This window comes from Pipistrellus kuhlii, unplaced genomic scaffold (assembly GCF_014108245.1).
Source record: "Pipistrellus kuhlii isolate mPipKuh1 unplaced genomic scaffold, mPipKuh1.p scaffold_m20_p_5, whole genome shotgun sequence".
In the NCBI taxonomy this organism is placed as follows: domain Eukaryota; kingdom Metazoa; phylum Chordata; class Mammalia; order Chiroptera; family Vespertilionidae; genus Pipistrellus; species Pipistrellus kuhlii.
The window spans coordinates 79,045,989-79,073,694 of record NW_023425551.1 but is presented as its reverse complement, the minus strand read 5'-3'; the positions used below and the strand labels follow the sequence as shown (position 1 = coordinate 79,073,694).

The 27,706-nt window shown below is 47.4% G+C and overlaps 1 protein-coding gene across 1 annotated transcript; it reads left to right on the top strand.

Annotated features, from left to right (window-relative positions):
* Window positions 1–570: 570 nt before the first annotated feature.
* Window positions 571–27,706, top strand: CUNH6orf89 (chromosome unknown C6orf89 homolog). Its single transcript, XM_036413585.2, has 8 exons — window positions 571–729; window positions 7,728–7,935; window positions 8,364–8,577; window positions 19,641–19,795; window positions 19,906–20,045; window positions 21,214–21,343; window positions 23,996–24,119; window positions 26,590–27,706. Coding segments are annotated over exons 1-8 (1,068 nt in total). The 5' UTR covers window positions 571–727; the 3' UTR covers window positions 26,685–27,706.

Here is a 27,706-nt window from a genome sequence, read left to right as displayed (position 1 = left end):
TAAACGTGAACTTGGTTGGTGTGAGAATGTTGTGGGGCTATTTGTGTCATAAGGTTGTTGAGGCGGTTTCCCGAATATAAAGTGCTTAGCAATGTCTGGCAGAGTAGACCTAAAAAATATTGAGCCTTGGCGGGTAGTGTGGCTCAGTTGGTGGTGATTCAAACCAGGTCAGGACACGTGCAATAAGCAACCAATTGATGTTTCTCTCTCACATCAGGTGTTTCTCTGGCTCTCTCCCTTCATCTCTCTAAAATAATTTTTTTTTAAACTGAGTGGGCCAGGTGTAAATTTGAGTTACCTGTTTGTCCTTCTCTTTTTTAGACTAGAAGCTCCGGATGTACGGGCCTGCTCTCCATTTACTTATCCCTCCCTTAGTGCCTATCACCTTGCCTGGCATGCAGTAGGGGGTTCACAAATGCTTGTTGAATGAACCCATGTTAGCGCAGGTGAGGAAGACTGGTCAATGAACCAAGCCCGAGTCGGAAAGCATTAAGGAGGAAGAACTGAACGCCAGGGGGAGCGCGAACCCCACTCTTCAGATCTCGCGAGAGGAATCGCAGCATCTGACGTGTTGAGTCGGGCGGAGCTACTCTAGGCGTGCGGCCGCGCCTGTAGCTTGGAGTCGCTTCCGGGTTGCGCGCCGGAAGCAGGAAGTTATCGGTTTCCCTTTCTCGCCCGGCGGCTGCGGTCCCCGAGGCGGGAGGAGCCCGAGAGGCGCGGGCCACGTATGTGAGTGTCAGGGGCCCAAGGCCGGGTGGGGAAGGTGGCTCCGTGACCTGTCTCTGCCGCGCCCTCTGTGACATCCTCGCGCAGCCCCTCCCCTGCCGCTACCGACCCCTCTTGCCCCTTCGCTGACCTCTTGTTTGAGCCTCTGGAGTTTTGCAGACCGACAGCATCCCCTGACGACACCCCCTTTCTCCCCCCTCCCCCGGACCCACTCCCTTAAGACGCCGCCCCGCTTCCCTTGGTTCTCCCGGAGGGAGCAAAGCGAGTCGCCCTGCTTGGGCTTGTCTCCCAGGCCTCACTGGAGTGTCCAACACATGAGAGGTGCTAGCGAAGTCGAGGTTTCCCTGCCCTTTGACAGATTTCTAATATATATACATATACAATATTTTTTTTGTATATTGAGATTAGATTCTTTTCAGCCCCCCTCGGAACCATCTTTCTAGTTGTTAAAGAGGACACTAGGAATATGTATGACTTGGTTCATTGACCTGAGCTGTTGTCATCGCCTTCCAGCGCAGGGAAATTGGCTTCCTGGTGTTCCATAGTATTCTGACGGCCAGTCACCCTGCAAGCCACACTTTTTCTGGTCCAATAAGAGCCCACATAGCTTTGTCCTCACCTTATAATAGAGACTACTCCAGTATACGATTAAGACTTTATCTGGTTGCTCATGTGGTTGTTCCCATGGTGGAATTGTCCATGAACATATGTCTCCCTTAATAAATTAACTTGCATTTGAGTTTTCACAATTTCTCTCAAAGGAACAACATGGCTTAACCTAAATTCAACTTTAAAATTGTGGGGGCTATAATAGAAACTATAAAATAATATTTTCCCTCCCATCTCCTAAGTTTTCCCATCTGAATCAGATTAATAGGAGAAAATAAACATTTTTAAAATTTATTTTAGAGGAAGGGAGAGGGAGAGAGAGAAACATCAATGATAAGAGATAATCATTGATCCCCTGCCTCCTGCACACATCCCATTGGGGATCCAGCCCAAAACCCTGACGTATGTCCTGCCTGGGAATTGAACCCTGACCTTCTTTTTCATGGGTTGGTGCTCAACCACTGAACCACAGTGGCTGAGCAGAAAATAAACATGTTAGTACATGTGAACAGGGAATTTACATAAGCATGAAATTCTCAAAGACAGTGATATATTTGTCATTTTGAACTAGGAGAGGGGGAGGGGTGGAATCTTAGATTTCAAAAGTAAGAATGAGCAATTTGCAGGTAATTAAGGAAGAATACAACATATGTACATTTTTGCTAGGCAGCCTAGAAAACAATGGTCTTCCTGAAGCAACCTTTTTCATCTCAAACTTTTAGGGCAGGAAAGCCAGGGAGGGTCAAAGATGCTTTGACCAATTTAAGTTAATATCCTAAAAGGCCGCTTAGGATGGAAAAACTTTTTTTTTTAATTTAATAAATCATTATTGTTCAGATTGTTGCAATAGTTTCTCCTTCCCCCCCCCCCCATAGCTCCCCTCTACCTGGTTCCCACCCCACCCTCTGCCCTACCTCTCCCCTCACTGTCCTCATCCATGATTTTTGTCCAGTCTCTTCCTGCACCTCCTATACCCCTTTCCACTGGGAATTATCAGTCCACTCCCTTTCTATGCCTCTGATTCTATTATATTCACCAGTTTATTCTGTTCATCAGATTTTTAATTCACTTGATTTTTAGGTTCACTTGTTTTTTAAAAAAATATATTTTATTGATTTTTTACAGAGAGGAAGAGATAGGGATAGAGAGTTAGAAACATTGATGAGAGAGAATCATCAATCAGCTGCCTCTTGCACACACCCCACTGGGGATGTGCCCGAAACCAAGGCACATGCCCTTGACCGGAATCGAACCTGGGACCCCTCAGTCCGCAGGCCGACGCTCTATCCACTGAGCCAAACCAGTTTCGGCTAGGTTCACTTGTTGATATGTATTTGTTGTTCATAATTTTTGTCTTTATTTTTTTCTTCTTTTTCCTCTTCTTGAAGAGAACCTTTCCGCATTTCATATAATACTGGTTTGGTGGTGATGAACTCCTTTAGCTCTTTCTTATCTGTGAAGCTCTTTATCTAACCTTCCAATCTGAATAACTTTGCCGGATAGAGTAATCTTGGTTGTAGGTTCTTGCTATTCATCACTTTGAATATTTATTGCCACTCCTGTCTGGCCTGCATAGTTTTCGCTTAAGTGTACAAAAGCAAAAAGATATGAAACGTGGATATCCTATATAATAAAGAGGTAATATGCAAATTGACCCTTGTGCCTCACATAAGATGGCTGCCCCCATGTGGTCAAAGATGGCCAGCAGAGAAGGGCAGTTGGGAGCAACCAGGCTTGCAGGAGAGGGCATTTTGGGGGGGACCAGGCCTGGCAATCAGGTTGACAAGGAGGGGAAGTTAGGGGCAACCAGGCTGGCAGGGGAGGGGTCCTGGCTGGCAGGGGAGGGCAGTTGGGGGTGATGAGGCCTTCAGGGGAGGGGCAGTTGAAGGTGACCAGGCTGGCAGGGGCAATTGGGCTGGCAGGGGAGCAGTTAGGCATCAATCAGGCTGGCAGGGGAGTGGTTAGGGGCAATCAGTCAGGTGAGCAGTTAGAAGACAGCAGTCCTGGATTGTGAGAGGAATGCCAGATTTGAGAAGGTGCAGGATGGGTTGAGGAACACTCCCCCATGCACGAATTTTGTGCACCGGGCCTCTAGTTAGATAATATTAGAAAATTATCAACTTTAATAGGTATGATAATAATGCTTAATGTACTATATAATAATGTCCTTATTCTTAGGAGATGCATGCTGAAACATTTAGAAGTGATATGTCGCAACTAACTTTCAAATGGTTCTGATAAAAACAAAAACAGACAGAAAACAAATCTGGCCAAGTGTTAACAAATGGTGAAGCTAAGGACGTACAGATGTTCATTGTGCTATTTCAGTTTTTCTGAGGCTTGAAATGTTCAACATAAAAAGTTGGGAGAATAATGGAAAGGCTTATTTTCAGAGAGTGAAAAAAGTACCAGGCTCTTCAATCTCTTTGGGAGGAGATGGCCAGAAAGGGGCCATCAGAGGCAAGTGATGACGAGAATGTGAAAAAGTAAAATTCTCTCGACTATGAATTTTAAGTACTTATTGCAGCTTTAAGCTGCTACTCTTTTAAAAAGTTATATTTTATAATTATTTTTCTTTAAAGATGTTTGCTAGTTTTAGTGTGTTTTTTTATTGTCTAAAGTTTTACATAGGTCTTCTTTTCCCTGGTTGACCTCCCCCTCAAGCCATTCCCACGCCAGGCAAGCCCCCACGTCTCAGTGCCTGTGTCCATTGGATATGCTAATGTGCACGCATACAAGTCCTTTGGTTGCTCTCTAACCCCCCCTCCCCTATCATTTGTCTCTGGATCTATCAAATTATGTTGATCATTATATCCCACATATAAGTGAGATCATGTGATATTTATCTTTCTCCAACTGGCTTGTTTTGCTTAGCATAATGCTCTCTAGTTTCATCCATGCTGCTGCAAATGGTAAAAGTTCCTTCTTTTTTTTATAGCGGCATAGTATTCCATGGTGTAGATGTATATTTTTTAGTGGTTTTTATTATAATTCAAAGGTCCCATTTATTCCCCTGTAGTAGAGGGAAAATTAATGGGAATCATTGGACAAAATATAATAGAATATATTCATAATACTAAAGAATGGATTAGCATGCTTTGTAGCTAGCATAATACTAAAGAACCTAGTAGGGGAAAAACAAAATGTAATATTACTCTGGATATTGCTCACATTGTTGAAGATTGGGACATATTTAGATGGGTTTTTGAAACTTTATTTCTCAACTCTAGTGTTTCCCCTTTTGTGCTTTTAACTAGATGAATCATAATTGCCTCTTAGAGTTGCCTAGCTGTCATATCTGCTTAGTTTACAAGCTGAGAACCTCCAGGCTGATGTCATATCAGTATTTAGGGCATATTTGTATCACTCTATTAAATACGGCAAAGGAGAGGTTCCCATTAATCTGACCTTTTAACCTGTTTCCTGCTTTTAAGCAAACATTTATATTAATATGTTCCATCAGTCATTCTGTTACACCTCTGCCCTGTGTTTTCCTAGACTGAGACCCAGAGGGAATTGTGGGGAACATTTCGTCAGAGCTGTCACTTTCTTCCTCCTGTTCTTGAAGTGCTCCCTGGCTTCCCTCCCGCAGGCCTCTTGAAAGCAGGATTTTGCAACCTCAGTTTCTCTTAATGTTTTGAGCAGGACAGTTCCTTGTTGCGGGGTCTGCCTGTGCATTGTAGGATGGTTAGTCTTTACCCACTGGATGCCAGTAGTACCCCCTCAGTTTTGACAAACAAAATCCTCAGATATCACCGAACGTCCCTGGGGAGTAGAATCACCCGTAGTTGAAAACTGTTTCAAAGCAGTGTCTCCTAGTTGGGGGTGTGTCTCTGGTCAGCAGGAAGCGGTTTGAAAACCTCTGGCCCTGGGTCCCTCCCAGAGGTGCTGACAGCCAGCATGTCCAGGTGTGCGTGCGGGAAACTTGGCTTTGTGTGCCGCTATTCGTGTCCCTGCTGTGCCCTTGCAGGTGTTAGGCACTGTTAAGAGTCAGAGTCATTCTTCGGAACTTCCCCTTCTAGACCTTTCTGCCCTCAAGCCTGCAGCTGATTTCACTCATTCCCCTTATACTTGGTACATAGCCAAGACTTTGTGTTTGATTTTTTTGAAGGGATATTATTTTATTTTCATACAAACTTTGTTTATCCTCATCCAAGGATACTTTTCCATTGATTTTTAGAGAGAGTGGAAGGGAAGGGATAGACAGAGAGAGAGACATCAATGTGAGAGAGACACATTGGTTGGTTACTTACCACACACCCCCTGTCCATGGCTAGAGATTGAACCTACAACCAAGGTACGTGCCCTTGACCAGAATTTAACCCAGGGCCCTTCAGTCCTCAGGCCCACGCTCTATCCACTGGGCCAGACTCTTACGATTGAAGGCTGACTTTCACTAGATCACAGGGAGGGAGCTGCTCTGATAGTATGAAACCCTGACTTAGAGAGAAGATTTTTGTTGTTTAACCTCATATCCACTAGATGCCAGTAGTATCCCTCAAGTGTAACAATTAAAATGTCTCCAGACTGTCCTAAGGCCCTCCAGGGGCAGAATTGCACCTAGTTGAGAACCACTGACCTAATGGAAGTCAAAAGGAGGGCTTATTATCAATTTCACTAAATTATAAGTACCTTTCCATTAACTTTGGGCCTGGTGTTAGACTGTCAGGGAAGAAGGCCTGCCTGGTGTTGCTCAGTGGCTGAGCACTGACCCATGAACCAGGAGGTCATGGTTCCTTTCATGGTCAGGCACATGCCCGGGCTGCAGGCTCCATCCCCAGTAGGGGGCGTGCAGGAGGCAGCCGATCAGTGATTCTTTCTCATCATTGATGTTTCTCTCTCCCTCTCCCTTGCTCTCAGAAATCAATGAAAACATTTTTTAAAAAGAATATCAGGGAAGGATGAGCAGATTGCAGAAATATATTCAGTATCGTAACATCATTGTATATTTGAATTTCAAAAAAAGAAACTATTGCTTTTGCGATTTAAACTGGGAGTTTAGTAGATTTTTATGTGTATCAAAAATGGGCGGAGATTTACAAAAGTTGTAAAGCAGCCATCAGAAATGATGACAATTGGTCCTCCTTTCAGCCTTACCAGCACTCTGTCCTAAGGATTCACCCATGTGATGTTCTCTTCTGCCTGGGGTATACCTACATTTGCCCCATCTCCTACACTTTAAAAAGCTTTACTGAATTTTTTCCCCCCCTAGAATTCCCTCTGCTCTCTTTTCTGGTCTAATGAGCTTTAATGGAGTTTGACTAGGTATTATTGGGTAATTTATTTTTGTGTATTTAAATGAACATTATCCCCTGCTTGCTTGAGGCACTGCCAAACTTTTTCTTTTCTTTTTTTAAAAATATACTTTATTGATTTTTTACAGAGAGGAAGAGAGAGGGATAGAGAGTTAGAAACATCGATGAGAGAGAAACATCGATCTTGCACACCCCCTACTGGGGATGGGCCCACAATCAAGGTACATGCCCTAGACCGGAATCGAACCTGGGACCTTTCAGTCCGCAGACCCACGCTCTATCCACTGAGTCAAACCGGTTTCGGCTTGCACAGATTATTTTAGTCAGGCTACCCTGACAGTCCAGGAGCCTCGCTTGTTGTTTTCAGATTATTGCCACAGCCAGTCTGCAAGAGCGCACGCTTCTGTATGTAGACTCTGCCACTGTCCCAGAACTGGCTCCCTCCCCCTCTCCCATCCCTTTGCTCATAGTTAATGTAAGCTTCTTCCAGACCACCTCTTTCTTCTTCCCGTCCCCCTGCTTGATAAAAATGCTTGCAAAACTCTGGACAAGCCGTGTGCTGTCTCTTCCACCCAGTTATGCTGCTGGGGGTTTAAACTCCATGCCCCAAGACTGGTCTTCCTTTTAGCTGGCCTTTTAGTCTTAATAAAAGTCACTTACAAAAAGCCTTTCGGCCTTGGAAGTTTGTTTGTTTGTTTCACTGGTCTATCTGGTATTAATGGAAAGAAATAATTGATAACAACATTCTCCACATTCCATTTCTTTTTATTTTAGTAAATTACCACCAGCAGATCTTTTGTGAAGAGATTCAGAAGTCATTTTGGATGGCACTGATGTTTCAGAGTCCACCTCGGGATTTATTGGGCTCTAGGCCAGTGCTCCTCAAAGTATTTTGTTTGTAAACCATTTGTTACCAGCCTACATTTGAGCCATACAAAAAAACTTGCTTGGCAACTTAACCTTGTCTCATATCGTCATTGTACTTTATAGAAGTACTGGCCTGCAGTGGACTGGGAAAAGCACAGAACCAGTTCTTTCCCACGGACAGTCAAAAAACAGTTCTAAAGCAAGCAGCTTTGAGGAGAGAGAAATTTAAAGAAACTATCTTTCTCTTTACATTTATTTTCTCTCCCTCAGGGATTTTGCATTGGAAGACATGGATCTTGCTGCCAATGAGATCAGCATTTATGACAAACTTTCAGAGACTGTTGATTTGGTGAGACAGACAGGCCATCAATGCGGCATGTCCGAGAAGGCAATTGAAAAATTTATCAGACAGCTGCTGGAAAAGAATGAACCTCAGAGGGGGCCCCACCAGAACCCTCTCCTTACAGCTGTGTATAAGGTAAGAATGGCTTCTGACTTGGCAACACTTAGATAGAGCACAAAGCCTTCAACTTTCTCCCCCAGTATACTGTGCCTGATTACACTGTCGAACCTTGGCCTTCGCTCTTGTTAACATGTGTTACGAGGAAATTTGAGTATTTTGTTAACTGTCTTAAATGAAAGCTGTGTATTTATATTTAAATTATATTTGTGTGTATTTTTAGTGGTGGACATACCCCTGGTTATATGATAGCAGCTTGGTGAGCCATGCAGTCCTCTTGGTTCTCAGACTTTTAAGTGCTTTAAAAAGTGAATATAAATGGCTTATTTATGAAAATGGATTAGTCCTTAAAGCACTAATAGTAGATGAGGCCTGTTATTTTCTTGGCATTAAAGTATTTTATTTGCTGGGATAAGTACTAATAATTTCCCTGTCTTTCCTTGTAGGTCCTTGCAACCCTGGGATTAATCTTGCTCACTGCCTACTTTGTGATTCAACCTTTCAGCCCATTACAACCTGAACCAGTGCTTTCTGGAGCGTATACCTGGCGCTCACTCGTCCATCACATCCGGCTGATGTCCTTGCCCATTACCAAGAAATATATGCCAGAAAATAAGGGAGTTCCTCTGCATGGGGGCGATGAAGACAGATCCTTTCCAGGTAGATGCTGTGTTTACTACGTATGAGATACAGCCTTCTTGACGATGCATGTTAGGAAAGGAAGTAACATTTATTGACATCTCATGAGGGACACTTTTCCTGTATTGTCTCACTTAATTCAATATGCACTAAAGTTCTATGGGATAGATTTTATTTTCTCCATTTTGCAGATTGAGAAACTAAGACCCAGAGAGATTAAGAAACTTGCCTGGGCCCTGGATGGTTGCTCAGTGGTTAGAGCAAAGAGAGGGAGGGAGGGAGGACGAGAGAGAGAAACATCCATCAGTTGCCTCCTGTGCACACTCCAACTAGGGATCGAACCCACAACCTGGGCATGTGCCCTGATCAGAAATCAAACCCATAACCCTTCAGTGCATGGGACAACGCCCAACTAACTCACACTGGCCAGGACAATAGTCATAATACCAGTCTTTAAGCAAGACCTAATAAGTCGTAAAAATCATCCCTTGGCTTGGTCTCCTTAGAAATCTTTTGTTGTACACTTGAGGAAATCACGGAAAGATTTCCAAAATTATATCAAAATCAGAGGAAGGGAACATCATAAATCAAAACCTTGGGCTTGTGAGTTGTAGTTGTTGTTTTAAATTAGCTCACATGCTTAGAGTTTTAAATTTCAAATATAACTTCCTGTATTTATTGGGAAGGTTGTTTTTGAAGTGTCATCAACAAAGCTCAAAAAACATGAAGTTTTTAACTCTGAGCAGGAAAGTCCAGAGCACATGGGGGAAAGCCAGCGGATCCCTTCAGTCAGGCCGATCTGTGCTGATCCTCAGACGCCCAGCTCCTCTCCTTTCTTCCCCTCCCGGCCCTGAGAAGCATCTCTGCCCATGGGCACAGGAGATGAAGTCAGTGGATTTTAGGGCAAAGGTGATGGCAGTTACGGTCTTTCTCTCTGTCCTATAGTGAATCTCCGTAGACTGTTGAGTTAAGAATAATAGTCAGTAGACAATGATTGCTCATTTTCTAAATCAGCGTTTTAAAATTTAAAAAAAAAAAAAAAAAATGTTAGAGTCTTGTCAACAACCCTGATTTTTTGGTTCACTCCAAATAAATATTTTGCCTTGCAGATGGAAGTAAAATGAGTCCTTGGAGCTCAGTTATAAAAAAAGAGTGTTGGAAGGGTGTGGCTAGGTCTTAAAATGTTGTTGATTCTGTTCGAGGGCTGCTTTCACTTGTAACATGGATGTTGACGCACCGTATTTTCCCATGTGTGATGATTCTGGGAAGCGGTAGACTTGTAAACTAACAGCGTTTGCTGAGCATCTGGAAGGAAACTTAAGAACGTGACGTTATATAAGGGGCAACTAGAAATATATTGGGGAGAATTAATTTGAGAAGACCCAAAGAGTAAAAATGTTAAATTGTCATCTGTAATGTTGTGCTACCAAAACACAATGCCTTTCGGTTTGGATTACGTGGGAGTCCCTCTAAAGCACATGTGTCAAACACAAGGCCCGCGGGCCAAATCCGTCCCGCCAGGCCTTGCAATGTGGCCCGCACCAAGCTGTCATCACTGCACTCCGCTGCGTTTCCATCACAATGACAGTTTATGACTGTTCAGTAAACCATTCAGCCCTCGATTTAGGCTGGATTTTAGATTTTGGCCCCTTCTCTGATTGAGTTCGACACCCCTACTCTAAAGTAAACGTGGAGGGGAGTGCCGTGGAGAGGCCTGGAGAGCATGGCTTCCTTAAGGGCTGGCCTGTCAGCTTTCCCAGGGTCATCCGGTGCTCCTGTGAAGGACGGGGCAGCAGGAGCTGTGAGGAAAGTGGTCAGTGTCCTCCTGACACTGGTCGTTTTTCGTCTCGACTCCTCCCGGGAAATAGAAGGCAACAGAAATGAGGTTCTTTTTCTAGCTTTCAGCCTTGGGCAGGAAAGCTTGCCCCTCACTCCTCTTGAGGAGCATGCAGGGCCTGTGGTGAGCCATGTAAGCATCCCTTGTTGCAGCAGGAAACAAACAAGCCGGCCAGATGCCAGGCCCTGTTCAGAGGGCTTTCTATGTATTGGTTCATCTTCATGATAGTCCTATGAGATAGGTTCTGGTTTTATGCCTATTTAACAGATGAAGACACTGAGGTACTTGCCGAAGGTCCCAAGGTAGTTAGGTAATGGAACCCTAATTTGAATGCAGACAGCCCATCTTCAGAGTTTGAGCTCTTAACATCTGGTACGATAGTTTATAGCTACACAGTACCCGAACAATAGAGTTTGATTTGGGAGTTCTACACTCTTTCTCCCTCAGCTCAGCAGATGCTTTCCTTCAGCCCCCAAGTCCCTAAAGAAAAGGCTCTTACTGGTACTACAAGTCCAAAGATAAGCAGTCCTCCAAGTTACTGGTCCTTTAGAATCTGTCTGAACCACTCTTTTCCTGGGCATCCAACCCAGCTCGTCCTCCTCCCTGTCTGCGCCGTCATAGGGGCTGTTTGACTTACTGTTTGGCTTAATCCTTTCACTTACTAACCCATGGTTTTCCCTTCTGTTCTTAGTCCCCTTCATGTCCACTTTGACCCTGCCAGCAGCCATTCTCTTGGCTTTAACCCTTCCATGGAGTCACTGTCTTGGAGCCAAAAAGGAACTTTTAATCAAGGAACTGATCTAGTACATGTCCCCGCTTTATAAAGAGGACACGGGGGCCAGAGAGGTGAAGTAACTTGTTACCCAGCTAAAAGTGGCAAACCAGCACTTGAACTGTGGTGTAGCATTCTTCCCATCGCACCACGCTCACTGCCAGTTGTATCCACCCCGTCAAGCCGGATGCCAGCATGCCAGGCCCAGTGATTTTGTTTATGTTGGGCGTTTGCAGTCTTTAATTATGAACACCTTTTCATACTGAGGAGCAGGGTGCCTTCTCACACACGAGGAGAAAGTGCATCTCAGTGTCAGCACTGGTCCCGGAGCTGATGCGCCGGGCGCTGTCAGGGAGGCTGACACGCCCAGGAGTGCGGGCATAGCAGATGGTGCATTCACTCAGGACTGAGACCTGCTCAGACCGAGTCCAGGCCAGTGCCCACGACAAAAGGTCTCAGGCCACGCCTTACTCTTTTTCAGATAAAAGAATAAAGCATTCCTTGAGGTGAGCATACCAGCTCCATCAAGCATTACTGTGTATCAGGCACTGGGCCATGTATTTTCTCAGACTTCACAACAGTCACAAAGAGTAGTTATTGTTTCTATGTTCTTCAGAGACAAGAAAACTGATATACCAATGGGATTGACTAACTTACCTAAAATCTCGCATTTAGAGACTTTTTTATACAAGGAGAACTCATGAAAATAGAGGAACTCTGTGGTTTGGAATGGCTCAAATGCATTGCTTTCTGGAGGCAAGGCGGTTAGCAAAGTGATTTATTTGGTTCCTTCCATCCATGATGAAAATGGCTCTGGGTTCACTGCCACTCATGCAGGGACCTGGCCTAGGGCGCCTGCAGTGTCAGGTCTTCATCCTGCCTCCTGCCCAGGATTGCAGAAGAGGTGCTAAGAAAAGGAGCGGCTGGAGAGCAGCCTGATTAAACACTGCGCATGCACCAGTGAAAGGCACAGGAACTTTGTTGTGGGCTTTGCAGGCTTTTCTTGAGTGCATTTGTAATCATAGAAATCTAGAAGCTATATTTATTTAATACTCATTTTGAGTTTTTCCAAATTCAGACTTGCTCATTTGATTTTTCTCCCCGTGGACTTAATTGTAAAAGCTTCTGAAAATTCAAGGTTTCATTCATTCATTCATTCATTCATTCAGTGAATGTGTACTGAGACCTCACTGTATGCCAGGCACTGTTCTCAGCAGAGCAGTGAAGAAAGCAGGACAGTCCTCCTGCTCTTGGGGAGCTAGCCTTGGCTCTGTGCCTTTCTTTCCTGTCCTTTTTACCCAGAGGGAGGTTTTTGTCCTGGAAAGAAGGGTCCCCTCCCCACCTCCATCTCCCCCACACACTTTTCTCAGGTTAATAATCCGTGTAAAAGGACTCTGTCCACTCCGAATTCCAGGCCATGTTATGGTTATCCACAGCGAGGCAGCCTGCCCTCAGGCACCAGGACTCCTGGCCGGCCTTGGCCACCGCTTTTCCACACTTTTCTGCCCAGCTTGCAGAGAAGGCTGGGAGGTTCCTGTTTCTGCCTTTCTTAGCTCTGGGCCATGTTTTGTCTCAGAGACTTTCTGTGTCTCAAACTGAAATGATTCCAACTCATGATGTGAAGTTGGAATACAGGTCATGAGTTTTATTGAACTCTTAAATGGACATTTCACTTGTCTGTCATACCTTTATAACATATAAAATAGCTATATAAGGAGGCTGTCTGCAGTAAAGAAGCCTTGGAAATTAAAAGGAAGTTAGGAAGTTGCTGTCCAACTTCCACTGGCCTATGTGTCCTGTGTTGCAAGCAGAGAGGGTGGAAAGCGGGCTGGTGAGAAGGGAGAGGCGGCATGGCGCTGCTGGGCGGGCGCGATGTCTGCTGGGTGCTGTTGGCTGCTGTCCAGGGTGGGTCTTGCTTCCTCTTTGGTGTGATGGCTCCAGCCAGTTGTATAGAGATCAGATAAAGCCTTTTCAGGTAGATGGAGGCCAGGTTGGAGTCTGGACACTTGTCTCTTTCCTCTTGGGGGGGTCTTACGACAAGGGGAGGAAGAATCCCAATTGTCCCCAGCACCCAGACACTTCACTGCCTGGCCGTTCCTCAGCCCTTTTCCACCCAATATAAGCACCTTCTCTGTCCACCTTGGAGATCTCAAGGTTGCAGAGAAATCAAAAGTAGCTCTTCTTCTTTAGAGACATTGAGAGAGAGGAAGAGAGAGAGAGAGAGAGAGAGAGAGAGAGAGAGAGAGAGAGAGAGAGAGTGCGCGCGCGCGCGCAAGAGAGAAGCATTGATTGGTTGTTCCTCTTATTTAGGCATTCATTAGTTGATTCTTGTGTGTGCCCTGACCAGCGATTGAACCTGCATCCGTGGTGTATGAGGAAGATGCTCTACCCAGAGGAACTACCCAGCCAGGGAAGTGGCTCTTCTTGAAATGTGGGCTCCTCTAATTCATATGTGTGGCATAGCTAACCCTTACAGGGATCCTTTCCCCACCTCTGCTGGCACCAGCCTGGCCACAGACCCCCGTTCTTGCCTCTGAGGTGACCGGACTCTACATTTCAAAGTTGACACTAAGGTTAACTTTTCCATATCCGAAGACATTATTATTTAGAAAACACTTACATACAAGTAAAGAGGTATAAGATTTTCATTTTTCAAAATATACTTTTAATAAAGTAAAATTCCTTGTCTCTATTGCTCTAACTCCTCCACTCAAACAACCCTGGTAATAATTTTTCTTTTCCACTGGTAATAATTTTATATACATCCTTGAGTTTTTCCATGACTGTACAGATAGATACACTTACCATACATAAATATAAAATACTTTTTGATTCGTGCACACAGAAAAAGGCTTATGTACCTATTTTTGGCTAGACACATTATATTAGTTTCTAAGGTTGCCATAACACAGTGCCACGGGCTAGTGACTAAAACAACAGAAATTCATGCTCTCACAGTCCTGAAGGCTAGAAGTCCAAAATCAAGGTATCGGGAGAGCCATGTTCCCTCTTGAAGTCTCTGGGGAGGAATCCTTCTTCTTGCGTCTGGCAGTTGCCAGCGATCCTTGGCGTTCCTTCTCTGTGGTAGCTCTGCCTCTTCCCTGTGTGTGTGTCTGCATGTCCTCTCTTTTTGCAAGGACCCCATTTAGATTGGACTAGCACCCATCCAACTTCAGTACGACCTTGTCTTAATTACATCTGCAAAGCTCTTACTCCCAAATGTGGTTACATTCTGAGGTTCCAGAGGACATGCGATTGGGGGGCTCTGTTCAACCCAGTGTATACATTTTTAAGATTTCATATTTCATTCTGTGAATATTCCATAATTAAAGTTACCAGTGGGTATGTTTTTTGGCTGTTATAAAAAATGGGACGTTCATATACACTGACCTTTCTACACATACACTGTTATTGCTATTAGAGCGATTCTTGGAAGTGGAATGGCTGAATCAAAGGGCATGCACAGTTTAACATTTTAATCAATACTAACTACCAAATTGTCTTCATAAACTTGCATGAGTTGATCAACACTGGATATTGACATCATTTTGCCAGTTAGAAAACTGAAGAATTGTATCTCGTTTTAAGTTGCATTTCTTTATTAATGATGTTGGATGTCTTTTCATGTTTGATAGGTCATTTATATTTATTTTTCTGTGGATTATGTGTTCATTTTCTTTGCCCATTTAAACATTTTTTATCAAATAGGAGTTCATTATGTATGAAAGATATTAATTTTTCACCTCTTATATTTCTTATATGCAAATACTGATTAAATCTGGCATTTTGCATCTTGACTTATGCCTTGCATATAAGAAGCCTTTTTGCCTCCCCAAATTATAAAAATCATCTCATATTTTCCCCTAATTATTTTCCATTTTTAAAATTTTGTTTTCTCCACTTATATATTTAGTTTATATAGAATTTATTTCAGTGTATAATGAAAGGTAAGGATTAAACTTTACTTTCTTCCAAATAGATAACCGCTTGTCCCAATATGACTTACTGAATCCATCCTTTATTCAGTGAATTAAGATTGACCTTGGTCATGAATTAAATATTTTATAGATCTCTTGCCACATCTTTGTTCTGTTTTATCAAGTGTTTTGTCTGTCCCTTTATGGGATCATGCAGCCGGTTCTCCTTGTGTGCTGTAGTCACGGTCTGTAAAATCCCTGCAAACACCGAATCAGTGAACACTGACCCACACCCCCAGGGGAAATAGAGGCAGGTGCCTGAAGCCTCTGGCCACATCATCAGCTGATCAATGCAGACCTTGATTTCTGTGTGTTTCTGTGTAAAGACGCCTATTTTATAGTGTTGGTTCATTAACATTGAACTCAGTCCACAGCACTATAACTCTTGCCTGAACAAAGTTGATCCAACACATGTCTTTTCTCTGAAAGGCACATCACAGCCTGTACTTAGGGACACTAGACGGTACTTAGCACTTGGCTCAGGGACATTTTTTTCATTATTCTTACAAACTATTTTTTTAGAGCAGTTTCAGGTTCACAGCAAAATTGAGCAGAAAGTACAGAGAGTTCCCCTACTCCTCCGCCCCCTCACAGCCTTGGGGCCATTTTAAACAGTAAAATCACTGACAGAACTGCAGAAAACGTGGCCCTAAGTAACGGTGAAAAGGACGTTTGTTTATAGTGGGAGAGGTGAGACAGAAAGAGGGTCCTGGTCCCCCTCGGCTGGGGTTGCTGCTCTGCACGTGTGTGGGTGACTCGTAGGCCCTGGAGCATCGATTGGGTTACACATGCGTCTCGGGGAGTTAGGCGACAGGAGCTGCTGGGCACTGAGGGTTGACTTTACTACTTATACTAGCTTTATAGAATGCCACTGCGTTTTTACATCTGGTAAAGCCATTTCCTCATATTTTTTTCTCTTTCAAGAATTTATTATCTACAACTCATGATTCAATAATAGAAAGGCAGATAATCCAATTAAAAATGGGCAAAAAATTTGAACAGGCATTTCTCCAAAAAAGATACACAGATAACGAATATGCATCTAAAAGATGCTCATCAGTAGTCATCATGGAAATGCAAACCAACACCACAGTGAGAAGGCACTTCATGCACACGGGGATGGCTGTAACAAAAAGACAGACAATAAGAAGTGTTGCCAAGGATGTGAGGAATTGGAACCCTCATCCATTCCTGACTGGAACGTAAAATAGCACAGCTGCTTTGGCGCACGGTTTGGCAGTTGCTCAAAAAGTTAAACACAGAGTAAGCAAATGACCTAGTAATTCCACTCCTAGGTATGTACACGAGAGAACTGAAAACATTTGCCCACCCAAAAATTTGCACGCAAATGTTTATAAGAGCATTATTCATAATAGCCCCAAAGTAGAAATGTCCAGCAACTTACGGATGAATAAATGAAATTCAGTCTCTCTGTGTAAAGAGTGCCACTCGGCAATAGACAATGAAGAACTGATATGGGCTATCACATGGGTGAACCTTGAAAACATGACACTAAGGTGTGTTTTTTTTTAATATATTTTATTTTATTGATTTTTCACAGAGGAAGGGAGAGGGATAGAGAGCTAGAAGCATCAGTGGGAGAGAATCATTGACCAGCTGCCTCCTGCTCACCCCCTACTGGGGATGTGCCCGCAACCAACGTACATGCCCTTGACCAGAGTCGAACCTGGGACCTTTCAGTCAGCAGACCGACACTCTATCCACTGAGCCAAACTGGTTTCTGCAGCATGACACTAAGTTGAAGGAGTCAGACACACAATGTAGATTCCATTTCTGTGAAATACCAGAACGGGCTAATGCATGCTCAGGGCTGGCAGGAGGGGTTGGGATGGGAAGGGACTACTAGCAGCAGCGTTTCCTTTCGGGGTGTTGGATGATGGTGCTGGTTACACTATGAATATACTGAAAGCCACTGGACTGTGTCTCAGGAAAGCTGCTGCTGTTGTCTTAATATGGTATCTCCACAGAGAGAGCAAAACGAGCCCTTTCCCTCCACTCCTGCCTCCTCAGGCCCCAAACGTGAAGAAAACCTTCAGGTCTCTGCCTTCTGAGTCGCTGCTCCCCCAGGGCGGAGCTGCGGGCAGAGCCCGCCTCGCGGACAGGCCGCGGTGCTGCTTAGACCTACAGATGGGTCATCCCTGCCCAGGAGGCCCCTCTTCCTCCCAAGCCTACTGCCTCCACTTAGACTCACTATATGTCACCCCTCGTCACCATACAAGCCGCCTAACGGGACAAACCAGAGTACAGCCCATCTCCCTCTGCCCAGCCCCGCTCTCTGGGACAGCCCAGGCACAGCCAGGATGCCTCCTCTCAGGCCTGTGGTGGTTCCTTGTTTTGCTTTCAGTACAGTCTCAAGGGCTTCAGGCTCTCCAAGCCCTCGGACCCTCATTACAGGACCCTCAGAGCCCCTGTCCTCTTATCCCGCCCCCCCCCCCCACCTGCATCCTCTGTGCTCTCCCCACCGCACTCTCTCCCTCACTCTCGGTGTGCTCATCTCCTCAGTGATCACACGGTAAAAAGTAACCCAGCGCATGGAAGTGACTGGCACAGGGCCTGGCTTCCCACATTAGTTCCCCTTCCCCTCCCTCCTTCCCTCACCGGTACTCTGGAAACTGAAATGCTATGTAATTGTGACATGTTGTCATGATTATGTATGCCTCACGTATGTCCATTACCCAGAGTTCTTGTATGATGGCAAGAATCCATCATATTGTCCTAACTGGTTTAGTTCAGTGGATAGATAGGGCGTCGGCCTGTGGACTGAAGGTTCCCAGGTTTGATTCCGGTCAAGGGCACATGCCCATATTGCAGGAGCGATCCCCAGTAGGGGGCATGCAGGAAGCAACCAGTCAATGATTCTCTCTCATCATTGATATTTCTAGCTCTCTCCTCTTCCTTTCTGAAATCAACAAAAAAAAAACCCAAAAAGCATAATAATAATGTAAAAAAATTTTTTTTTTTAAATCCATCATATTTGGCCTCTGATAAGGAATATTTAAAAGTATTCTTGAAGGGGGGGAAAAAAACTATAACTTTGCAGCCTCAGGTGCCACCAAAGGGTTTCAGCTGCCCCAAGGCTCCCGGCGACTGGTGAGGGACAGAGGCCCCTGGGTGAGGGGCATAGGCCTCTGGCTGGTGACCTCCACAGGTGAGACAGGAGAGGGGGGTGGCAGCTGCCGGGTGCCCTGGAGACGTGCTGAGAACACAGGCAGGCTTCCCCTGACGGGTGTCCTCCACAGCTACTGCCGCCTGAGGAAACAAGGACAGGGCACTGCAGGGCCACATGCTGTGTGGTCAGGAGTCAGGCTCCCAGTGCGCTTGTCGTGTAGAGAGCCGACAGCACAGCTTAGCCACGTTGGCTTTGTGCTGTCTTTGTTCTGGGCGCCCTCCTGAGCTGGTTTCCATTGGGTTTGCATCAGAAATCATCTCGTGGAACCTTTTGGATTCAAATTGGAGTTTATCACAAACACATATCTCAGAGCACACACGTAAAGCCCAGAATGGGACAAAAAGCAAACAAGTAGCACAGTGAGGTTGTAAACAGGCGTGCGGAGGGAGGAACAGAGGGAACCTGGGAAGCGCTGTGCAGCAGCAGAGCCAGCCCTGCAGGCAGCGGCCACCCAGTACTCACATCAGGGCCCAGGAGGGCACTCTTCCTTTGACCCACCTGCAGTCCTGGCGGGAGAAACCATGGATAGTACCCCTACCCCCTTCTGAGCTGGGCTAGTCAATTCACTTTACTCCAGAGATGTCCTGTCTCCCCTCCATCCCTCCTCTCTGCACCCTTTTCTCACTCATTCCTGGAGCCAGCCTGGCCTCCATTTGGGCTTGCGAACCAAGGGTCTAGGCACACATTCAGAGTGCTGAGAAGACACGCAACGGGACTCCTCCCTGATGGTGGGACCCTCTCTGCCAGCCCCTCCCCCGTGTGCGGTAGACGGTTCACACGTGTGCGCTCAGGTTAGAAAATGTAGAGGAGCCCAGGCCGGTGGTGCCCAGTGGGTAGAGCATTGGCTTGAGGACTAAAAGGTCCCAGTTCAGTTCCCCGTCAGGGCACATGCCTGGGTTACAGGCTTGACCCCCCTAGTGTGGGGCAGCAGGAGGCAGCCCATGGACGATTCTCTCTTCATTGATCTTTCTCTCTGAAATAAAAACATTTTTTAAAAGGTAGAGGAACTACATCTCCACCCCATGCCACTGAGTGTCTTCCTTTTCAGCTTCATTTGTTAGTTTGGCTTAGGAAATACGTGTACACGTTAGAGAAATACTTCCCATAAAGTGTAGAAGAGTCTGCAGGGTAAAGTACCTCTCCTTCCCGCGCTGTCTCCACAACTACCCTCCTCCCCACACTCTGCTCCTTCTCAGAGGTTGCCATTGTCAGCTTTAAAAATTCTTAGTATCTTTCCTTCCTCCTTCATTGCTGGCCTGTTGGATTTATCTGCTGTGTTCTTCCTGTATCTGCCTCTTCCTTGCTCAGATTTTGACCCCTGGTGGACAAACGACCGTGAGCAGAATGAGTCAGACCTTATCCCTGCCAACTGCACTGGTTGTGCCCAGAAATTACCCCTCAAGTTAGTGCTCCTGGAAGATGTCCCAAAGGAATTTGAGAGACTCCATCCTCTGGTGATCAAGGTGAGCTAGAGGCGGATTCTCCCACTGATTGACTACCCTTTTAATAGCAGAAACCGTCAAGCTTTCCTGGGAAATAATTCTGCTTTGCTTTTGTTTTTGGCCTTGCCAAGACGGAACGGCCCCTGTTGTCGGAGGACATTCAGCATTTTGTGTGCCAGTACCCTGAGGTGACAGAAGGCTTCGAGGAAGGGTTTTTTGCCAAGTGGTGGCGCTGCTTTCCTCACCGGTGGTTCCCATTTCCTTATCCGTGGTGAGTGTCAGAAGGGCGCTTGGCCTGTGTGTGTGTGGGAAGGGACAGCCCAAGTGTCAACACTGCAGATACCTTGCAGAACTGTGCAAGTCAGAGAGCACGCAGGAGCTCAGTGTGAACAAGCCAGTGATGAGAGAAAGGGGCGAGTGAAGAGAGGTGTCCGGAGGAGTGACAGCCTGGGTGGACGCCAGGGCTGCCTGATAGAGTCATGGTTTATTTCTAAGTCTGTGTTGAGCATTGTGTTTCTGCAGCGTGGGTCCTGAGCGTTGAGGGCTGAAGAGAGCGCGAAGAATGGGAGGGAGGCTGCATTCCCCAGCACGCTCTGTGCCAGGCAGCGTGCCTTGGTGCGTAGTGTCCATTGCTCAGTGGTGATGCTCAGAATAGCTCTGGGAAGTAGGGATTGTCATTGTCACCTTCAGATCAGAGAAGTGGCAATCAGAGAGGTCACCCAGTTGGGACTGAAACTCAGATTTGCCCCCGTTCCTCCCTGTGTCCTACAGAAGACATGATCCATGTCTTGGGGTGCTGTCTAGAAAGAAAAGGAAAGCCAGTTTCCAGCTAGAACAGCGGTCGCCAACCAGTGGTCTGAGGACCATGGTGGTCCTTGAGGTCCGAAAGGTTGGCAGCCGCTGATCTAGAACCCTCCACAGGGAAGGAACATTGCTTTCAGGCTTTCTGTTGGGTAATTTCTCGGTGCTTCTGCTTTTCGTTAAATTTGCTGTTTCTTTCGTGATCAGTGACTCAGTTGAACAAGCTAGTCAGGCTTCCCAGTGCATGGCACTCCGCTGCCGGAGAGGGCTCGCGATGTTTGCTGCTTCCTCCTCCCTCGGTCTCCTCTCCCACTTGGCTTGTTAGTACTTCAGTCTCTTTTCCAAGATAGAATGAATGGATTGTTTCCTCCCTTCCTCTATATGTTGTTTTAGCTGGATTTTATAAACACCCACCCACATGGACACATCGTGGCTGTGGAGTTTGTGTGTGTGCGTGTACATGTTACAGTTAATTGATTTGGCATGACTGTTCTTCATGGACCCAATACTTACGATATTATCCTGATAGTTTTCCTCTTTGCCCACCACCCACAGTTTTCCCACCCCGCTCAGCTCTATGTTAGCCGGAGGCTGGCTTGCCCAGTTTAATAACTTTTTTCTCTTCCAAACTTTTATAGGAGAAGACCTCTGAACAGATCACACATTTTACGTGAGCTCTTTCCTGTTTTCACCCACCTCCCATTTCCAAAAGACGCCTCCTTGAAAAAGTGCTTCTTTCTTCAGCCAGAACCTATTGTGGGCAGTAAGGTAGGAAATTTTGAGAGAACTGAGATCGAGAACTTTCCTCCTTTGGGACCTGGGCCGATGACATAATCAAGGCCTTCCCTGCACATCAGCTTTGGGGGCGAATTGCAGGGACACCCTCCCTGGTAGCCAGGAGACTGGGCAGCCTGCTCCTTTAGGAAGACAGGCTATGGAGAGTCTGCCTCCTGCAAGTCTCCCTTCCGGAAGCCACGCTTCTGCGTTTAAGTACATAGAACCCGAATTAGTCTGACTTCTCTACCTCAAAGTAGAAAGCAGGCAGCTATAAGAGAACAGTATGTGAATTCATAGTTCTGGTCACTCATCTTGTAGTTAAGGAAACAGCCCTAGCGAGAGTAAATCAAGGACATGGTAAGTTCATAGGAGGGCTCTTCCCACCCGCGCTCCCAGGTTGGCTTTCCCCAGAAATGGAGGAGGAGCCTCAGGTAGAGAACTGGAGAAGCAAAAAGCTTGGGAGCATGGAGAGGTTTGGGGACTAAATGGTGGACGGCACGCGCCCGAGGCCGGCAGCCCAGCTTAGGGGCTGCACCTCTCACCTCAGCCCAGGGAACCCGACCCCTCACTTCCCCTCCACCAGCCTCGGCAGAGCTGTGCTGTGTCGGTGTAGGCTCACTTGTCTCTGAATTGCTCTTCTGTTGAGTCTCATTCCTGAGGAAGGTTTTTGAGCCTGGATTGGTTTGAAAAAATTAAAATCATGAATTTTTACTCAGTAAAAAAATTAAATTTTGCAAACTGTGACCCCTACCAACTCTGGGTTGTGTCTTCAACCTCCTGATACTATTGGCTCCCAATTTGCTGAATCGTGTTAAAGGAATTTCAAAGCCTAGAAAAACAATCCTTGTGTCTAGGAGTAAGCTCTTCTGTCTGCCAGCAGTAGGGTGGAGGTGCTGGGCTCTTCCTTGATTTTAAAGACGTTTATCCTGTCGCTGGCTGGACTCGGGGCCCTCGTATGATTTCATCTTCGTAATTAGGATATCATTCTGGGCGAGGGCCTTTATCTTTATCTTGCTTTTCCCACTTGAATCTAAAGTTACTTTCATCAGCCTACTTAACAGGAACCCATGAGCCAGCCACAGTGGTAAATACAGAGTTACTCAGCCGCCTATCAGAGTCATCTTGTTATGGTTCTCAAGATGTTTTGGGAAGGGGAGTGGCCCAAATAGGCAAAAATCCTGAGTCTGGTTTCTTGGAGCATCTGTTCCCCACCCTGGCCCGGGCTCGAGACGCCTTGCGACTCCACCCTGTTGTCCGTGTCCCTGGGCCCTGGGCCTGGAAGCCCCGTGTCTGCAGGAGCCTTGGGTTTCAGAAGTGGAGATTTGATTGCACTGGGGGAAGACGTGAGGAGTTCCAGGTCCCTGCCCCCTTCCACATTGTTGCCCACCGCTGGCCTGCTCCGCCCTGGTGTCCGCTTCTTCCCATCCTGGGTGCGGAAGGTCATGGTCCCGCCCCCACAGGCTGATATGAAAGAAATACTAGAACATCCACCTGATGTTGGTCTTCAGGGATTTTTCAAGAGTGCAGGTGTCAGGGCTTCTGCTGGGACCAGTCAGTTGCAGGCAGCTCAAGACACCAGACCCCCCCTGGTCCTCCTCCTGTCACTACAGCAACAGTTGGAATGGCTCTCGTGTAGACATGGAATCAGTCATGGCCAGGGCCTGTGGGAGCAACAGGGAGACCAGGGTTGGGGACAAGAGAAGATGGGCAAAGATCTAAGACTCTGGAGGCCCCAGGCGGTGAAGAGGAAAGTCAGACTTCAGGTCCCTGCTTTATGTGGCCATCTGGAGGGTTTCCCAGATGGGCAGGGCTGGGAGGGGAGGCGAGGGGTTCTCTCTCACCTCGGTGAGCCAGATCAGCCTCTCCCTTTGTCCTATTAGGTGGCCCAGGGTTTGCAACTGTGCCTGGCACCCAGCAGGGTGCATGCCATGCCTATGGTGGCAGTAGTGCTCCCTCAGAAGTGTAGCCATTGCCTCTGCAGGTGCATAACCTGGTGGCCTCCTTGGTTTTCAACATCAGAGGCCAATCTTACTGCCATTAGCTTTCAGTCAGTAACATGACATACCTGCTCACCTGGGTCTTGCCAGAAAGTGTAAAATTGAACTTGCCACTCTTTGGTTCTCATCAAAACATTTTGTCAGTAAAAAGGAATATTCCATTGCCCAAAGGATATATATAGACATCTGATAGTTTAAAAGTCTGGATCAAACTAGTGCCTCAGAAGATTGCATTCTTAGACCAACATGTATTGGCCTTTGCTAGACTTTCGTGAAATTGCAGTTAGATATTTCGCCTTTGACCTACTTTGAAGTTGTGACTAGAAATAGTTGTAAATTATGAAGCTTGTGCCATTTCTACTATAGGGCGATTGTTGAGGCCCCACTTAATTCAGTGTCTCTATGGGAGCTGTTAGAAGCAATTTTTACCCTGGTCTCAACACTGAGAGATGCCATGCTTTAAAGAAACTAGTTTGTTTTTCTCATTTGGATGTGATTGTGAATTGTGTTATTGGTTCTGTTTTCCTTTTAGCTTAGGCTGCTAGGGAACTCAGAGCCGTGTGTGTGGATGTTTGTGCATGAATCTCCCACACCCCTGGGTTTTACTGTTTTCTTTTCCTTCCTTTTCTCCCTGTGTTTACTCCAGATGCATCGGATGCATGACCTGTTCGCCCTCGGCAGCGGGGAGGCCATGCTGCAGCTCATCCCGCCCTTCCAGTGCCGCAGACACTGCCACTCCATGGCCGTGCCGCTGGCGCCCGGCGACATCGGTAGGCGGGGCCCCGGGACTTTTTCAGTGTTGAACTCAAAAAATAGTGTAAGGATTAAATATTGCCTTCACAAAGATCAATTAAGTAGAGTCAAGAATAGCATTTTTTACTAATAGGTCAATATTTAGGCTTAAATGGAACAACTAATGAGAAAACGTGGCAGGAGGGAAGGTCTTGTGTGTCCAGGTTAGGCAGGGTCATGCAGATATTGAGAGCAGGCCTTTATGTACAGCTGAGGGGAGTGAGACCGGGAGGAGAGGTGCCACCCAGGGCCCACCGGCAGGTAAGCAAAGAAAGCCACAGTCTTAGTGTCTCGTTCAGCAGTCAGGTCAGGGAGATTCAATCCCAGATTCCAGGAAAGCCCTTTCGGTGCCATTTTGCTAATATAACAATGCAGTGCAAGCAGCATGTAAGGGCAGCAGCTGCACAGGCGTCTCATCCCCCGGGTGGGTCCCACCGGCAGGTCACAGCCTCACACTCACAGCCATGACTCACCCTCGGCTCCATGATTTCCCCACTGTGACTTGTTCTGTGCAGTAGATTCTAGAAGTTGGTTCCAGGGAAACAGGTTTAAATCAACTGCTGTCTATAGCAATCAGTGTTGTTAGAGTTTTCTTGGCAGAAGCAAATAACTCAGCAAGGACCCCATTGCGCGCCCCCCCCCCCCCCCCACCCCGTCTTTCCTGCCTCACAAAGCCCAGGGGCGGCCCGGAGGCCCTGGCAGAGCCCCGCCCAGTTTCCCAGCTGATTTCTCTAACTTACCTTTTCAGAAAACCCGGGGCTCCAGAAACCTCACCGCCTTTGGAGGACGTGTGCGCACTGGGAAGTGTGCCAGGTTTTAAGCCAGGTTACATAGCTTTGATTTCAGTTTAGAAATAGAAAAATGAAATTGCCTCAGTTAACCATTGACTGAGATGGAGCGCAGCTGGCCTGGCCCTGGGAGTTCTGCAGAGGGAGGTTCCTGTGTGGAAATGTCCTGGAGCTATCTTCCTGTGAGGCGTGACGGCTGCACGGGCCTGCGCGCTTGGCGCTGGGAGAGTGTAGTTGTGCATTCAGAGTCTGTCTTACGCTCTACAAATCCTGACAGTTCAGACACCTGCAGAAACACCTTAGTTATCCAAACTCCAGGCCCCCGGCTCCCACTAGCATCTAGAATGCCAGCCATAGGATGAGGGGAGAAGAAGGAATGGGTGCCTGGCAGAGGTCAGAGAAGCTTTGAGCAGCAGGTCCAGTGGACATAGTCCAGGCTAGCCTGAAATCCAGGGCCTGATGCCTGCCGAGCTGTGACTGGGCGGCCAAAGACCAGGTGGAACGGCCTGAGGTTGGCAGTGCCCACAAAAGGCCAGCCACGGGACAGGAGACTGAAGAGAACAAGAGGACGTGCATGCCTGGGAGAAGGCAGGGAGGACAGTGGGCACCTGAGCAGTGGCAGCAGCAGACGCCTGGCTGCAGCCGCTCAGTTACAAGTGAGGACCCAAGAGCAGGCCCTACAGTGGAGGGTTGAGGACAGGTGGCATCTTGAGCAGCTCGGGGACCCTTAGGAATGGCAGCGTGACAGCAGCTTCTCGGCTTTTGGACGTGATGACATGATAAGCATTGTCCTGTGAGGGTTAAGGGGAAGGGGACAAGGGGACAGACCACCAGGAACCTGGGAGGGGGCCGTTTTCAAGGGTGACGTAGGGTCAGGCGCTGTGAGCCTCACCCCCCGGACTGTGCAGTCCCTGCGCGGTGAGCTTTCTGACGCCCCAGGCAGAGGCTCGGGGCTGCCCGGGGCTCTCATTTACAGGTGAGGAGGACATTTCCATCAGGAGAGCAGAGCACTGACGTGGTGGGGGGTGTCGGTCACCTTTCCGCCCGCTCAGATGGTTCTGGTGAGTGTTTCCTAAGGGTTCTCCAGGCCACTCAGGACCGGCAGGAGCAGGCGCCCCCCCGAAAGGCCCTGGGAGATGGGTCCTTTGGTCAGTAGACTTCGGGAAATGCCAGGCTTGGCAATACACAGTGCACATTCTGTACAAAAGGCTCCGAAAACCCTGGAGGAATCTAGTGTTTCTCAAACTTGGCCACACAGAACCCATTTTCCTTGGACTTCTTACAGTTTAGGGAACGCTGGCTGGGTCAATCTGGATGTTCTGTAATGAGGCCATGTTGTAGAAGTCTCAGGAAAATCTAGTGGGGGACCCCTCCCCCTCAGCCAGTCCGGTCTTCTCGCTGAAAATGGTGAGCTCAGTGCGCAGGAATTGGTGCCCAGCACCCGCTCATCAGAGCACCTGCCGATGGGAACCTGTGGGATTGGCGTTCAGTCCCCAGGTGAGGCAGCAATGGAGCTGGTTCAGAGTGGCTCCTGCTGGTGCCAGGGTACAGAGAATGATAATGACCGGGCACATTTATGCAGGAGGGCCTGGAACACCACAGAGCACGATGCGCCTGGCTTTGTAGGTGTTCACACGCTGCGTTGCTGTTCCCCTTGCAGGCTATGCCGGTGCCGCCCACTGGAAGATCTACGTTGTAGCCAGAGGGGTCCAGCCGCTGGTCCTCTGTGACGCGACCGCCCTCGCAGAGCCATAGGAACGCGGTGCGGAGGAACGGTTTGGAGGTGAAGACCGGATTGACAGGAGGAAATAATTATTTTTTAAAAAACAATGGAACCACTTTCCAGGGGTTGGCTACTTGGTTCCCTGCCCTGTGCATGCCTGTGTGAGCCAGCTGCTGGCCAGCGCTCTGCCAGTACCCGTTTGGGAGAGACTGGGCTCCGCCAGGTCTTTTGGCCCCGCAGCCTCAAGGCCACGCTCCCAGCGAGGACTGGATGGTGCCCCCCTCACATGCACAGCGACCCCCTCTGCGGCCCAGCCTCACAGCCATCCTCTGCTGGGCCCTCGTCCGTCTTCCCGGCCGCACCACCCCGTGCTGTCAGGGACACCATGGCTGATGAAAGAAGTCATTGCCGTTTCCCAAACAGAACGAACGACTCGAGGACCACTGAGAGAAGGTCAAATAGCCTCAAATCGCACTCAAGAAGTGAACTTGCCCAGCGCCCGTGGCTCTCAGGGTCTCGGCGATGCCAGGCTGGAGTGGATTACAATTGAAACGGTTTCTCCTAAAGTCATGCTTCTCCATTTTATCTTTTGGCTCTTCCCCCTGCTCTTTCCCCCTCCCTCGGCCGCCTGGCTGAGTTCTCAGCACTTAGGCTCCTGGTCCCCCTCCCTGGACAGGCCAGAGACCTTGCCCGCTGAGGCAGCACCAGGGCCGCGGGCTGTGTTCTCTTACCAGTGCCTTCGGGGGGGAGCTAGATGCTGGCCGGTGGCGGGCGCCTCCCGGGCCTGATCCTCAGGGTCTGACTGCAGGGAAGATGTTTTACAGATGTGTCAAGCTGATGTAATGTGGTTGGGGAAGGAATTCCAGACCCACAGTGTTTGCCAGCTGGGTGTGCGGCTCTGTGGTCCTGTGTTACAATGGTCTGTCTCTCTGTACTGGGAACAAGGTGAGGTTTTTATTTTTTGTAACAATATACAGCCGGTTCCTTTTGGTTGGATAATTCACTATGCTCGTTGTTTCCCTTAAGTGCTGTATTAATCAAATGATGTAAATTA

What these genes read in the sequence shown, in the direction of transcription:
- CUNH6orf89 (XM_036413585.2), top strand. An exon ending in AACCTATTGTGGGCAGTAAG is followed by an intron (nt 21,344 to 23,995) that starts GTAGGAAATTTT and finishes TGTTTACTCCAG; the next exon opens with ATGCATCGGATGCATGACCT. An exon ending in GCTGGCGCCCGGCGACATCG is followed by an intron (nt 24,120 to 26,589) that starts GTAGGCGGGGCC and finishes TTCCCCTTGCAG; the next exon opens with GCTATGCCGGTGCCGCCCAC.